General features: G+C 39.7%; 3 protein-coding genes and 1 long non-coding RNA gene across 4 annotated transcripts; 3 read left to right on the top strand and 1 right to left on the bottom strand.

Annotated features, from left to right (window-relative positions):
• Window positions 1-888: 888 nt before the first annotated feature.
• Window positions 889-2,989, top strand: yellow-h (L-dopachrome tautomerase yellow-h). Its single transcript, XM_068296995.1, has 3 exons — window positions 889-1,533; window positions 1,751-2,417; window positions 2,492-2,989. Exons 1-3 carry the CDS (start codon window positions 1,292-1,294, stop codon window positions 2,987-2,989), a joined length of 1,407 nt encoding a protein of 468 aa, XP_068153096.1. The 5' UTR covers window positions 889-1,291.
• Window positions 2,990-4,577: 1,588 nt separating this feature from the next.
• On the top strand, window positions 4,578-8,383 carry LOC137582327 (fibulin-1). The gene is made up of 13 exons (XM_068296815.1): window positions 4,578-4,721; window positions 4,837-5,760; window positions 5,814-6,119; window positions 6,179-6,261; window positions 6,323-6,380; window positions 6,440-6,694; window positions 6,756-6,893; window positions 6,952-7,155; window positions 7,212-7,467; window positions 7,532-7,664; window positions 7,742-7,830; window positions 7,902-8,132; window positions 8,213-8,383. The coding sequence occupies exons 1-13, from the start codon at window positions 4,628-4,630 to the stop codon at window positions 8,376-8,378; spliced, it is 2,937 nt and encodes a 978-aa protein (XP_068152916.1). The 5' UTR covers window positions 4,578-4,627; the 3' UTR covers window positions 8,379-8,383.
• A 1,557-nt stretch (window positions 8,384-9,940) lies between these two features.
• Crk (Crk proto-oncogene, adaptor protein) lies at window positions 9,941-14,052 on the bottom strand. The gene is made up of 6 exons (XM_068296853.1): window positions 13,783-14,052; window positions 13,214-13,336; window positions 12,952-13,156; window positions 12,760-12,888; window positions 10,389-10,547; window positions 9,941-10,322 (listed from the first exon to the last, which is right to left on the bottom strand). Exons 1-6 carry the CDS (start codon window positions 13,812-13,814, stop codon window positions 10,062-10,064), a joined length of 909 nt encoding a protein of 302 aa, XP_068152954.1. The 5' UTR covers window positions 13,815-14,052; the 3' UTR covers window positions 9,941-10,061.
• On the top strand, window positions 14,033-14,382 carry LOC137582350 (uncharacterized). Its single transcript, XR_011033280.1, has 2 exons — window positions 14,033-14,117; window positions 14,195-14,382. It is a non-coding gene; the product is annotated as an uncharacterized lncRNA (long non-coding RNA).
• Window positions 14,383-14,852: the final 470 nt, after the last annotated feature.

The raw sequence follows: 14,852 nt of genomic DNA, 5'->3' as shown, positions 1-14,852 counted from the left end.
CATACTTACCAAATTTGGTGACTTTAACTTTGATAGTTTTCGAGAAAATCAGTTTAATTTTATTTACGGGGCGTGGTATCTGCGCGCTTATTGATCAAGTATAGATACTATACTATGAGAATCTACAAACCAAATTAGGTGGATCTATCTCTTATAGGTGTTCATACAGACGAACGGGTGGTCGGTTGGGCGGACTTGTTTAGATAGATGACTCCGCTATTGTTCCTGATGAAGACAATATATACTTTATAGGGTATGCCTGTAACATACACTTTGGCAACTGTAATATGCACATTTCACCCTATGGGAAATTTCAATTTGGGAAAACGTTGCTTTCGTCACTTACTGCAAGTAGAGTCCTAGTATAGGTAGTTTCTAAGTATAGTTGTAAAGATTCATCCATTAAGGCTAGTCCAGTATTTCAAGATTGTGCGCGGATGTTGCCGTCCATTGGGAATCTTGTGAGAATTCTACAATCTGTTCGCTGCAGCCCATAACGAAATTGGGGTATCGCCTGTTGCACCGGGATGTGCCTGTGTTCGTTTAATTTGTTTGTTTGCTTTTTCTTCTTGTTTGGCACGTAAGTATCGAAATGGCTAATAAACAGACCTGCACCCTGCAAAGGAGAATAGTTCGCAAGATTAAAATATTCTATTCACAACTGAACAACCAGCGACATTGACGTTTCAAATAGTATTCAGATTGTATTATTGTATCCTAAATTCCATTGTAATCATTACTGTAAATGTAAATCAATATTTCCTCCGTCTGTCAGTTTGGAACCATGTAGAAAATTTGAATTCAACCTTCGTTATTTGGTGCATGGTATAGAGAAGTCGACTACTCACTTATTTACACTGGCACGAATTTTTCAAAGTTCGAACAAAGTTATGGGTGATATTTTCTTATGGTAATCGCACTAACACAAAAGGTATTATTGTCATATAGAAATGATTCCTAGCCGATTGTTTCATAATATAAAACATGTTTGGAAAAATGTCTCACACATTCGTCTTACGAATGATTATCAAAAGTTAAGTGTGGTTACAATATGCGCAAAAACCAAATTATGAATAAAGCCATTATTGAACTGAGCCATATTTGATTTCGGCACCTTTCATTAAAACTACATTCGATCGCTTTGGTTTGCAACGATTAACTAGTTTCAGCTACCATTCAGTGCGATTTGGTTGTTGAGACTGGGAGGTGGTGTCCATCGATTGGTCGATTGCATTTATCCGCAGACTGTAAACGGGTTCGGCGGTTCACTTGAACAATTAATCCAATAATAATGAATCCATTATCTAATACCATTACGACTCTTTGGATCATTGGCCTTGGAATAAGTTTGGTTTGCTTAACCGATGGTACATTGGTTGAGAAAAACTTTGAGGAAACTTTTCCACATCGTCTAGGATTGCCATCCGAGCGAGGATACCCACAACAGCCTCTCTTCACGGTGGTAAATGAATGGAAATACTTGGACTTTGAGTATCCAACCTTCGTCAGAAGGCAACGTGCAATATCGAATGGGTATATTTTGAAAATACTTAATAAAAGTTAATGCTTTCCTCATCCAACGAGTTTAAGTCCGACAAGACTTCAACTTGGCCATTTTGTATCATACATGTGTATGTATACATACATATATGTGTGTGCATATATGTATGTGGTGGTACTGGCCTTGTCTTTCTATAGTTGTGCGTGCTGCTCACAATTTGATTTCGTTTCATTCCCATTCAATTTGCAGCGAATTCGTTCCGAAAAATAACCTGCCCTTAGGCATTGACATGTATCGAAATCGCCTCTTTATAACGACACCGCGTTGGCGTGATGGTGTTCCTGCCAGTCTGAGCACTGTGCCGTATCCAGCAATAGAGACGTCTCCGAACTTGCATCCATACCCCAATTGGGAGGCGCATGGAGATCCCTTCAACCCAGACTGCTCGAAGCTTATCTCCGTGTACCGGACTGCAATAGATTCATGCCAACGCCTCTGGCTCATTGACTCCGGCATTGTAAATGCCACCATCAGCCTTCGACAAATATGTCCCCCGAAAATAGTTGCCTTTGATTTGACTACTGACCAAATGATTGTTAGCTACACGCTACCTCCATCCCAGGTCAAGGAGGAATCGTTGCACTCTAACATCGTGGTAGATGTGCGCGACAGCTGCGAGGACACACACGCTCTTGTCACCGATGTCTGGCGGTTCGGCATTGTGGTCTACAGCTTAAAGAAAGACAGAAGCTGGCGTGTAACCAATTTTAACTTCTCACCTAACCCAGTTGCGTCCGACTTCAAAGTCTACGGGCTGAACTTTCAATGGCTAGATGGAGTCTTTGGAATGAGTTTGTCATTTGATCCGATAAGTAGACAACGTGTACTGTACTTCCACCCCATGGCTAGCTTTAAGGTGGGTGGAGTTCCATTCATATATATTTTATACATATGTATGTGTCTATTACATATACAATGTTACATTTGTAGGAATTCATGGTATCCACCGATCTTCTGTTGAACGAGTCCTTATGGGTGAATGGCACTCAGGATGTTGCCCAATATTTTTTCCCTATCGGCGATCGTGGGTTCAATGGGCAATCCTCAACATCTGGTATTGCGCGTAATGGCGTGATGTTTTACACACAAGTTCACCGGGACAACATCGGTTGCTGGGACACTGCCAAGCCCTACATACGGTCCAACCTGGGATTACTCCTCGATGCGCAAAACTCTTCGACTGTGATTCAGTTCCCAAATGACTTAAAGGTCGACAACGAGGAAGATCAAGGTGTTTGGATAATGAGCAATCGCCTTCCTATTTACCTATACAGTCAGCTTGATTATAGCGATATTAATTTCCGGATTCTGAGAACTGGAGTCGCCCCACAAGGTGGCCTTCCAGCCATATGCGATCCAAACAATAAGCTCATTAGCGGATCATCAAAATCAGCAATTGTTTCCATAGAGGAGGGTCAATGCTATTAGAGAATAAACCAATAAAATGTATTCATAAGGCTGATCCTTTAAAAGGGTTCGTTTTTGTGAATAGGCTTTTAAACCTGAAATCCTTTATTTTACTGACTCTATTACAATTTGGAAACATGCGCCACTTTCAACCGAACTCTTCATTACCCATATTGACAGTATTATGGTGGGTTAAGTTCAGCTTTATACATTTTTTATTTATTTATTATATACACAATATTAGATTATATGTAACGACCAGCTTGATCCGTGTTCGATCCGATTCCGGCATATCACGCAGCAAACAAAACATGCCGGATGGCAAACAGTCTTACACCGACAAATCTACAAATTGAATTTAGTGATGTTACCCTATAGCCTTTTATATTATAAACTCAATTTTAGTTACGGAGGGGTGGCTAGAATTAACCGCACACCAAGCGATTCTAACAAAAACCGGAAGCCTGTGGCGGAGTTTGCATCATGTCATGAACCAAGTGAAATAGTCTCTGCGGGCGGACAGAAGGACTTGGCTAGATCGACTCGGGTGTAAATGTTCATTCATTCATGTTCATTTAGAGAAAGTACGTACATATTTAGATATATAGAAACTTTATGTGTTTTATATCCTTGGTCAGACGTTTGTACCGCAGAGAAGGAGACGTTTTCCAAGTGGATCTAGTCATGACACCCTCAATTGGAAAGCTACTAGAGGAATACTTGGTATCTAACCTCTTTATTGCCTAGTGGAGATCAAGTGATACAACTAGTCGGATAGGACCACTTCCCTAGAGGTCGGCCTACTGTGTTTAGAAATTTCTTAAATTTCCACACAATTCTATACATTGCAAGTACGTCACTGAAGTTTTTGCCAAGTTACACTGAAATTCAATGTACCCAAGTATAGGGAATCTGAACGTTTGGATCACATCTATGTACACATATCTCGTTCGGGATGTCCCTGTCTGTTTCATAATAAATATACAAATGTTCCTTGTGCATACAAATGTATGTCAAATAGTTTATGTACTTTTTTGATAAAAGATTATAGGTAATTATCAAGACAGCAACGTAGTTTATCTTGTTTGTTTGCTTACATGCTAGCCAAGAGCTCATTGCTGTGGCATTTATCTTTTAGTTTTTTTTTTTAAAATCTTAGGAATCGACTTCAGCCTTGAACCCCATTTACCTTTCGCTTCGCTTACCTTCAGAGGTTTAGCGCGTGACGCTTTTATAATCACAAATGTTTATGTAATGTTTATGATAACATATACATACATACATACATATGTGTTACAGATACACACATATCCAAATTTCAAACCATTAGATCGTCTAAAACATAACCGATTTTCTGTAGGGTGTACAGCCAAGCCCAAGTCCTAACTGTTCTTTGTTTTTGTTCTACAATTTTATCTTTCAGCTTTGCTTAGCAGTCTATGTATGTATGTATGTACATACATGCTTATACAGATGCATTTGTATGTATGTATATGTATGTATGTACATAGTATGTACGAGATATCTGTATCTTTTGACAGTGTCTGCGGATGATTGTAGAAAGGCTGATCACTAAAGAATCATTCATAGTTCTTGCGCTGCACGCTTTTGTAGTGGGCTGAATATTGCGCTCCGGGTTTTATTTCCGTTCCCCGCAAAATGCGATCGTCAACGCAGTGTAACGTAATTCACTTTATATTATTGATCGTCGTTGTCGTCGTCGTTCACAAAACCGGTGAAACCCTGGCAGATGGTGAGAATTCAATTAAGACTACAATTGAGAAATAGATTTTAAGCGTTCTCAAACCTACATAGTTAGGAGAAGCAGGGAAAAAAATCATTCCAGCGATAATAATTTTCATTTTTAGAAGAAAAAATTTCCGACTACATACGGAGATGCTGCATCAGTGGTCTCCGGCAAGCGCGAACCGCAAATTCCTGTGCAAACGTCTCGGAGGTCAATAGCATTCCTGCTCTCTGGCTCGGATTGTGCCACTCAACTTTCGAGGTATGCTGCTCCCGCGAGGTTGATCACTTAAACTGTGAACTGGGTCGCTTAGCTGCAATAGAGGGCACTCGTTGTAATAAATTTACGGCAGCTAATGCAAGCTCAACGACCGGAGCATATGCTGACTGCTGTCGAGCCTGCCAAGTTGGATTGGCTGTCAAGGCTAGTCAACAAAATTGCAGAGACCCGTTATTCTCCTTCCTTTCGGCTATTGAATCATATCGCCTCTGTTGTGACGACGCTGAGAGCTATTTTCCCAATTACTCCGGGTCCAAGCACAGGCATCACGATGAGAACATTGTTGTTGATGACGACTCCAGTAACCCCGACAACGACGACGAAGTTGAAGAGGATCTGGAAATCGAGAAGAAAACCCCAGGAGAGAGTACTCCCGATACTGAAAGTGGAGAGACAGGAGATGGAACAATTGTTCTCACAGGCGATAACAATGACATTTGTGGTGAAATTCCGAATCTCTGCGCACAAATCTGTGAGAATACGGTTGAAGCCTACGAATGCAAGTGCCATCCAGGATTTCAACTGGATGAAAATAACGTTACATGTTCGGCTATATCTGAGAAGAAGAATCTATGTCCAAACGGATATCGCCTGGATGAAATACAGGGCAAATGCGTTGACATAGACGAGTGTAAAGAGCAGTTGCATGAGTGCAAAACAACGCAATATTGTCACAACACTATTGGCGGATATCACTGCCTCAATGTGAAGACGAACGAATGCTCCTCCGGTTACCACTTCGATGAAAAGTCTGAAGAATGTGAAGGTGCGAAATTGGTTTTTCTACTTTAGCGTTTTATTGGTTTCCTCACTTCGCAGATGACAACGAGTGCGAGCAATCGCCGTCACCATGTGATGCTGGTCAGGAATGCACCAACTATCCTGGCGGGTACAAATGCATCAAAAGCTTACAACTATCCCCAAGTACTTTAGACAGCAGCCAGTGTGGTAGTGGCTTCTACCTAAAGGACGACGGGAGCTGTGTTGATATTGATGAGTGTGCGCAAAACACGACCAACAATTGTCATTTACATTTGCATAAGGAATGTCGAAATACGTTGGGCAGCTTCTTCTGCCATTGCCAAGCCGGCTACAGTCTGGATGTGACCCAAGATCGATGTGTCGGTATGTCCATTTTCTAATCCAATATTGATCAAAAACGTTCAACAATTCGCACCTTCCAGATATTAACGAGTGCTCCATTAACAATCACAACTGTCTACCAACTCAGAGATGTGATAACACGATCGGATCATACATTTGCACGGTAAGCATTGCGAATAATTTAACGGATACTAGTGTTCCTAATCATATCAATTACCTTATAGCGGCTCCAAAGCTGTGGCACGGGCTACACGTTGAACGCTGAAACTGGAATCTGCGACGGTATGATAGTGTCCTTCATTTTCTTACTCACTTACATTTATTGATTTTCTTCCATGGAGATGACGATGAGTGCGCCCTCGGTACCCATAACTGTCCATTGAGCTACGACTGCTACAATACCAAAGGCTCATTTCGATGTCACAGAAAAACGACAACGAGCACTACAACCACGACGACAACTACATCCACCACAATCCGGCCGCCGCTTGTTGAGAAGCCACCTAATTCGCGCTACCCATATGGAGGGCTGACCTCTCGTCAGCGACTACCATGTGCACCAGGGTTCAACCGAAACCACCTTGGGGCTTGTGTTGGTAAATATGAAATGGGATCGTTGAATTTTCGATACTCCGCTAGCGTGTTGGATTTTCGTAGATATCAATGAGTGCTATGAAGAAAAACCATGTGGCAGCCACGAACGTTGCATAAATACCAATGGCCACTATAGATGCGAGAGCCTACTGCAGTGCTCTGGGGGCTACAAATCAACCCCCGACGGAACGTCCTGTATTGGTGAGTGATATTCGCATATCAGACTAACGCAATTTAAACAATTCTTAATGAAATATAGACATTGACGAGTGCGAGACGGGAGAGCACAACTGTGGCGCCACGCAAAAATGCCTTAATCGCAATGGAGGCTATATCTGCGCTTGTCATACGGGTCATCAGATGTCCCGTCTATCCAACGGTGTTGATACCTGTGTCGACATCAACGAATGTCTGTCCGCCCAGCGTGTATGTCCGTCCAATGCAAACTGCTTTAATACTATAGGTGACTTACGATTGGAGACCTGACAAGAAAGCCTAAATAATATTTGCAACTCACAGGTTCATATTACTGCGAATGTAAATCTGGGTTCGAGAAGAAGACTGACAATAGTCAGGCTCTTGGGGACTCTACCTACCAATGCTTCGATGTTGATGAGTGCGAAGCAATTTCTGGCCTTTGTCAACAGAAGTGTGTCAACTTTTGGGGTGGCTATCGGTGCTCGTGCCACATGGGATATCAGCTGGGACACGATAACCGCACGTGCAACGACATAGACGAATGCGAAGTGCACAAGGACTACAAGCTATGCATGGGGTACATCGAAGATTTAAAGGATCGAAGTAGTCAATGCTAATCTTTTCACTCGGTACTTTTGCAGGTCTTGTGTGAACACTGCTGGATCTTATCAGTGTTCGTGTCCACGTGGATACACCTTGTCGGCAGACGAAAAAACTTGCCGCGACATTGATGAATGTGAGGGCAGCACCGAAAATCACGTGTGCACCGGTCGGGTAGGTCATTTAGCACATACCTATATACAACTAATACGGGATACTATGAATGTAATCTTCATATTTTATGCTTCAAGAATGATATATGTACAAATATACGAGGGAGCTTCAAATGCACAACCATCAACTGCCCCTATGGATATATGAATGATCCCGAACAGAAGAAGTAAGATTAGCGTTAACTATTCAACTTTAAGCCCAGCACTTACGCAATTTCTTGCTAATCCATATCCACAGCAGGTGCAGGCAGAAGGCCACATACTGTGAAGGAGAAGACTGCTACACAAAGCCTTCTGCGTACACCTATAATTTTATCACATTTGTATCCAAACTGATGGTTCCTCCAGATGGGCGCACTATATTCACTCTTCGTGGGCCAAAATGGTACAACAACATTGAATTCGACCTAAAGATCATACGAATTCAAGGCGCCCCCAACATTGAAAGGGCAACCGAAGGTCATTTCGAGTAAGTGTCAACAATGCCACCTGTTGATTGTCTTTCTCCCAATGAAATCACTTTTGATTTTTACCCTTGTTCACTTGCAGTATTTTGAAGAGCAATAACCAAATGAATCTCCTGCTGAAAAGGGCTTTGGACGGTCCGCAGGACATTGAGCTTGAGTTGAGCATGACGGTTTTCACGACAAACGCAATGCCCCGTGGAAAAAGCGTAGCCAAATTGTTTCTCTTTGTATCGCAATACACTTTCTAAAGGACCTTCCTGTGTGTCTTATTAATATTAGAGTCGACGAACAAAAATTCTTATTGGTTCTTTTCGCAAAGATTGGTCACAAAATGTTTTGTTGAGTTTTGTATTCTTAATTTAAAATATGTGATGGATGAATACCTTAAAAGCCTATTCAAGAAAAAAAATCAATTGTGTAAATGTATTTTTATTACCGAGGAGTGTTCCTTTCCGTATGCATGGAAGAGAGAAGGTTTTCACCAAGACATAAGATCGCTTAAAACAAAGTAAGTAAGTACAAAAAGGAAAACACCAAAATCCATGCTAAACAAGACCTAGGATGAGACGGTTACGTTTCAAGATTTCACCGAGGTAAAAGAAAACTTCACATTCGTCAAATTTCACACATCAGAGTTCTTCAAGCTACTTCTTCTTAGTGCCTTTAGTAAAATAAGTTCCTTGTAATTATTGCCGCTTATTTTAGTAAAACCTCTGAATTGTTCACTATCTACTAGTATGGTATAGTATGGTAATCTATTTATTGTTAGTATGGTATAGAGTTCTACTACATCCCCGCTAGGAGGCCCTACGTAAGCCTGGTATGGGGCATTCCAATTGTTCGGGGTATTGGACAATCTGTGCCGATAGTTTGTGGCTACCCGCAATATGCCTGATCTTAGCTAAGACAGGATTTTGACTGGATGGCCTTGATTGCGCCTTTCCACAAATTAGTTCATAGACGACATATGGGCAGAGATATTTTGTCAGAATGGCTTTGAGTTACTTGTGATAACGAGGCCTATCTATAGATCTATAGATCGCAGCCGTTATTGACAATTTTAAATCCTTTCCTCGAACTAGTTCACTGTTTCACAGAGCAAGTTATAAATATCTCTTACGGAAACCTTCTGATAGCAGAATGTGTGTGTGTGTAACGTAGAGCTGTTGGCAGCAGTGAAACAGAGCTCATTTATATTGACTATAACTTGTGCTCTATTTATAAAACTGTCTCATTACTAAACTTTACAATGATTCTCCAACTCCAACTATTTATAAAACTGTCTCATTACTAAACTTCACAATGATTCTCCAACTCCTTTACCAATTTGTCCTGTAGCACGACCCGAATAAATAGGAGGCGTTAAATGCATACGGACCGGTGAACGGAAAGAAGTGACTATATCGAATCAGCTCCTCATGCTCATAAAGAATACACATATATAAAAGGTTCATTCAGGGCATAGTTAGTACAGTAAAGGTGCAAGACATCTAAGAAAATTCATTATTAAACTGAGAAATATTAATTTTCGGCATTTGCTTTGTTGATCAAATTTACTGTTTTTGATCGATCGTTCCTATGGTATATCTGTTTGTAGTCTTAAATGTCTAGGAGTTCGCGTTGATCCAGACGGACGAACGTCCAAAAAAGGGGGTTTCTTTTTCTATTGTTAGATTGCAAGTTTGACAAAAACGAAGCTGCTAATTCAGTTTTTTGACAACAAGGTATAACTTCAATAGAAATTTAAACTTTTCACACCAGCAAATCGAAGTAAACCAATTTTTGTTATCTATAATTTTAGTCGAATATATTGGATAGATTAATCAATATGTTTAATATATTAACAATTGGTATGCACCACCTACTAGCAAGTTTTTGATACATTTGAACTTAATGTTAAATACAAATTACCCAGAGAAATGACATGCGTATTATTGTTCCACCCAATCGTTGCTGGAGGCCGTATTTATCCGAATGTCTGAACAGTTATTGCCTAAATCACAATCATCGACAAACTCAACATGGGTAAATGGAAAGTGACCTTTGCGTCCTTTCAGCTCGCCCTCCCATTGTCCATTGATGTTAGTTTTAGTGACTTTAATAATGTCACCAATTTCCAGTTTCAATGCAGTCTTGTCGTAGGCATTTGGGACCCTTGACTGTTTTACCCGAGCATAAGCCGGCAATTTACGCTAATAAAGGAATCAAAGAATTACAAATTTTACTTAAACTCTTACAGGATTATCTGAATTACTTACATTTAAATCTGTTCTTTTCAAAGTACTGGTAGTCGAGCTGGAAGGTACCATGGGCTGTTCGGAGCTGCCGCTGGACAATAAATTACAGCGCGTTAGAGTGGAGCTGCTACCTCCTAGAATTCCATTATCAAAGCCATCTTCTTCAATGGTGTCTTCATACTGTAATCAAACAAAAAGATTTTAATCAATGTTATAGCTGCCTTTAATTATTTATTATTAACAATTTAAACGCAATGAATATTCAATTTACTCAATTGAATGTTGATGTTGCTCAACAGTTTCCTATTTGAGACCGAAATCAAACACTATGATATAGATCTGGTTGAGAAAGGACACTGTTCGTGACAATGCCGTTTGTATTAGAGCTATATATATTTATAGTCATCCGATTTGGCTAAATCCGCGTTTAAAGTAACGAAGTTATTTTTTTTAATTGGGCACAGTCGTTTGTAGGCGTAATAAACTCTCTAATATGACTTTGGCGTTTGTATGGGAGCTATATGATATAGTGGTCTGATCCGGCAGAATCCGAGATATACAACCCCTGCAGTATATACAAGCCTACGAAATTTCAGCTCTGTAGCTTTTACGGTCTAGGAGGAGTTTGCGTTGATCCAGACGGAAGGACAGACATTGCTATTTGAACTCGTCTCGTCGTACTGATCAAGAATATATATACTTTGTATGGTCGGAGATGCTTCCTTCTATGCGTTGCATACTTCTGACCAAATTTAAATCAAATTCGGCACACTAGTACGTCTTATTCATATCTACCGATCTACAAAATTTCATTAAAATCGGACTAGAAACACGCAAAGTATACTTATAGGCGGTCCAAAAGGTTGGTGTTGGCCGTAGGCTAAGCGAGCGAGATAGCATTTGATACATGTAAATAAATTAATAAACTGCATTTGCCCTTCGAAATTTTATAAATTTGCTTCACATGATATACCAAAGTCGGCGAGACGACTTACTAAGTTTTTTAAAAACATTCTTCAAATATCTTTTAATTACAAAACAAATCTGTATAGCAGTCAGCTTTTTGGTCAGGCGCCTTAGTATCTTCTTTCCTATTGAACTAATCATCACGCTCTATCATTTCATATGCTGTGTATTGTACTATCTACCATAGACATATTTATACCCTTGCAAAGGGTATTATAAATTTGGTCAGATGTTTGTAACAAGGTTTTAAATAAAAAATATCAAAGAAGTTAAATTCGGCTATGCCGAAGTTTATATACCCTTGCAGTCCTTGACAATAATAATTTCACATGTTCAAAATTTGTTTTCTGCAACTCAATTCATTAATATACAAACAAAACAATTTTACTCTTCATACTATGTACAATTTGTTCTTCTTCTTCCCTCATTCCCTAAGCAAAGCAACGCACGCATACACATACAGTTTATGTAGCGTTGCGTCTGTGTGTGTATGCATGTGCTCTGTTGATTTGATGATGACGTAGTAGGCAGCAAGCAGAGCTGCCGGCAGCGATTGAACCGATTTATATAGACTGTAACTTGTGTTCTATTTATCCGATCAGGGTCAAATTTTGGGATCTGAGATTTTATATCAAATTCTATTATATTGGTAAATTTCATGGGGATACTCCAATTTTTGCAAAAATTTTTGTTCCAGAGTTATATGATATAGTAGTCCGATCCCAAAGATTTTCATACTTTATCTCACCCGGGTAAAAAAAAAGCTCCCAAAAAAAATTTCATCCCGATAGCTCTTAAGATGGCTGAGTAAAACGCGTACGCACCGACGGACAGGCGGACATGGCTATATCGACTTAGCTTCTCATGCTGATCAAGAATATATATACTTTATGGGGTCGGAAACGTCTCCTTCTGTGCGTTACAAACATCTGACCAATTTTATAATACCCTCTGCAAGGGTATAAAAATTAAGCCCAAACCTGAGCCCATTGAAAATCATTTGGTTTTCATGAAAAACGAATAAAAAATTTCGTAAGTATGGTATTTCATAGCTCCAGACTGTTCTGGAAAAATGCAATAAATACCACGAGCGATCAAATTTGAACAATCATTAATAAGACTTGCCATACCAAATAATAGTGAACACACTTTTTTCCTGGTATTGAGGTAATTTCATATAAATAAATGTATCGTGTTTCTTCGATATTAGCCTGGACCTGATATAGCCGAAGCCGCTGTACCTAACACGGCAGACCTAAGCTTTATATACATATTTTCTGGCCGCTGTGCTAAGGCATTTGAAATTTTAAAACATGAAATAACAATGTTATGAGACGGTACATAATAAATTGAATAATATTCAGTTCAGACAATGAAAACGACTCTTGTAATGTACGCAGGCATTTAAAAATTGTTTTAAACATACCCTTTGTACATAGGGGACCGGTATTTGTCCAACTTGGCCTGAAGAATTACGGGCTGTCCACCACTGATCTTCGTCTTTTCGGATTACAGTAAGAACCTCGCCCCTTTGAAAGGGCAAGTCGTCCTGATCCTGCAAATAGAAACTTTAATAGAAACAGTTTCTACTGACAAATGGAAAACATTAGGTGCTTACGCTTCCAACGAAATCAAATTTTCCTATCACTTTTTCCACCTTCTTCTGCGCAGGCCGTCTTAGCGGAGTGGTATCCAAATAATGCAGTGTATAAAACGTCAATAGTCGCGGTAGATTCTCAAAAGATTGATCCCCAATACGGTAAACAATTTGGTCCTGCTGCTGCACTTTGTTAATGATATAATTGCTGACCTTGGTATCTTCCCTGAATATAAAGATGTATTAGATGTGCTGGGGATTTTAAAATTATCAGTATACTCACCTAACACACAGAACATAGTCTCCAACTATTGAGTTGCTATCACGGACCAAGAAAACACCACGCTCGCGTTCGTTCATTAACACTTCAGTGGCATCTTGGCGGGACATGGAACCAAAGTACCAGCTAAAAAATAGATATTAGACTATTGTTAATGATCTTTGATCTATATGACAACCGATACATCTTAAACAGACGAAATCAAGTGCTAAGACATTATATAAAATTATCTCTAAGTTCTTTACATGTAAGTTATGAACGCATGTCAGGCGTTGGCCACTCTACTGGATACTCCGTAGGATAGGTAAGAGGAACTAACGGCTTACGTTTGAAGGCAAGTATTTAGATGTTGCTTGATGATGTATGCTTGTTGACACACAGAATTGTTGCACAGGGAATTATGCATACATTGGGTCAGTTTTAAATTGGCATATGTACATACTAGTACCTGTAGGTATGCATGTGTGTACATACATACATATGTATGTATGTATGGATGTAAATATGTACTCGAGACTTTTTTGGTTTAGGCGTCCAGCAAGTAAAGACGTACCGTCGTTGAATTGACTCACCTGCTCCTGTCGGACACATCAAAGGTATCCATTTTAAATTTGGAAGTTGTTTTGAAATGAGGTCCAAATCCAAGTCCAGGTCAGGTCAGCATGACACACATGCAAGCGGTTTGTCTGAATCATCAACCCAACTCCTTGCAAAACGGATTTTGTTATAAAGGATTCCTTAAATATTTTGTTTTCCGGTCATTCTGCTGCACGCTAATAATAAAATATTCAATTTTCTTTTTTTCTTTTTGTTTACGGATACAAGAATTGTAAAAACAATCGATTCTATATCGATAATGCTGCAATCGAGTACTTTCGCTAATTGTCGATTCCTTGTGTCGCTTCAGGTATGGGGCTGCAATCACTATCTCGCTTATCTTAATCAATTTGTTTATACACATTCTTTTTAATATTGCGCTACAAGGGACGGCTGCAGCCCACAGCCAGCACTCTTAATGTAAATGAATGTTGATCATGGAGGAGAATTAAGGTACCGACGACTTTCGTCGTTACATCCGGGAGACGTACTATGCTATAGAATCAGCTAAAATAATTTTTTTTTCGTTTTTGTTATGGTTGCGATATTCGTAATAAATTTTCGAATAACACAAATTATATTTTAAATCAAAACAAAAATATTATAAATTTTGTACTTGTGAAGATTCGCTTTGTAGATCGGCTCTCCTTTTTCAGGAGCATTGCTGGGGATACTACTGCGTTGCTAAGGCGACAGCTAAAAATAAGAGTGGTGATAGCGTAAAATCCTCTGTGCAGGTCCTTGGCACAAAAGATCACTGACAAATACACACACACATCTTAGTAACGCCTTTTGATGCTTACATTTTTTATACCATACACCCATAGGGTGAAATGGTATATTAAAGTCGCCAAAATGTATGTAACAGGCAGAAGGAAGCTTCTCCGACCCTATAAAGTATATATATTCTTGATCAGGATGAACAGCTGAGTCGATCTAGCCATGTCCGTCTGTCCGTCCGTCCGTCCGTATGAACACGCAGATCTCGGAGACTATAAGAGCTAGAGCCACCAAATTTGGTATGTATACTCGTGTATTATGTACA

Source organism: Drosophila tropicalis, unplaced genomic scaffold (assembly GCF_018151085.1).
Source record: "Drosophila tropicalis isolate 14030-0801.00 unplaced genomic scaffold, ASM1815108v1 contig_859, whole genome shotgun sequence".
Classification (NCBI taxonomy): domain Eukaryota; kingdom Metazoa; phylum Arthropoda; class Insecta; order Diptera; family Drosophilidae; genus Drosophila; species Drosophila tropicalis.
This window is presented reverse-complemented; position numbering and strand designations above follow the sequence as displayed.

What these genes read in the sequence shown, in the direction of transcription:
- yellow-h (XM_068296995.1), top strand. Translation starts at nt 1,292, where the DNA reads ATGAATCCATTATCTAATACCATTACGACTCTTTGGATCATTGGCCTT. An exon ending in CAACGTGCAATATCGAATGG is followed by an intron (nt 1,534 to 1,750) that starts GTATATTTTGAA and finishes TTCAATTTGCAG; the next exon opens with CGAATTCGTTCCGAAAAATA. An exon ending in ACCCCATGGCTAGCTTTAAG is followed by an intron (nt 2,418 to 2,491) that starts GTGGGTGGAGTT and finishes TTACATTTGTAG; the next exon opens with GAATTCATGGTATCCACCGA.
- LOC137582327 (XM_068296815.1), top strand. Translation starts at nt 4,628, where the DNA reads ATGCGATCGTCAACGCAGTGTAACGTAATTCACTTTATATTATTGATC. An exon ending in CGACGGAACGTCCTGTATTG is followed by an intron (nt 6,894 to 6,951) that starts GTGAGTGATATT and finishes AATGAAATATAG; the next exon opens with ACATTGACGAGTGCGAGACG. An exon ending in GCAACCGAAGGTCATTTCGA is followed by an intron (nt 8,133 to 8,212) that starts GTAAGTGTCAAC and finishes GTTCACTTGCAG; the next exon opens with TATTTTGAAGAGCAATAACC.
- Crk (XM_068296853.1), bottom strand. Translation starts at nt 13,814, where the DNA reads ATGGATACCTTTGATGTGTCCGACAGGAGCAG. An exon ending in CGGTCCCCTATGTACAAAGG is followed by an intron (nt 10,548 to 12,759) that starts GTATGTTTAAAA and finishes GTTTGATTACAG; the next exon opens with TATGAAGACACCATTGAAGA. An exon ending in TGAAAAGAACAGATTTAAAT is followed by an intron (nt 10,323 to 10,388) that starts GTAAGTAATTCA and finishes TTCCTTTATTAG; the next exon opens with CGTAAATTGCCGGCTTATGC.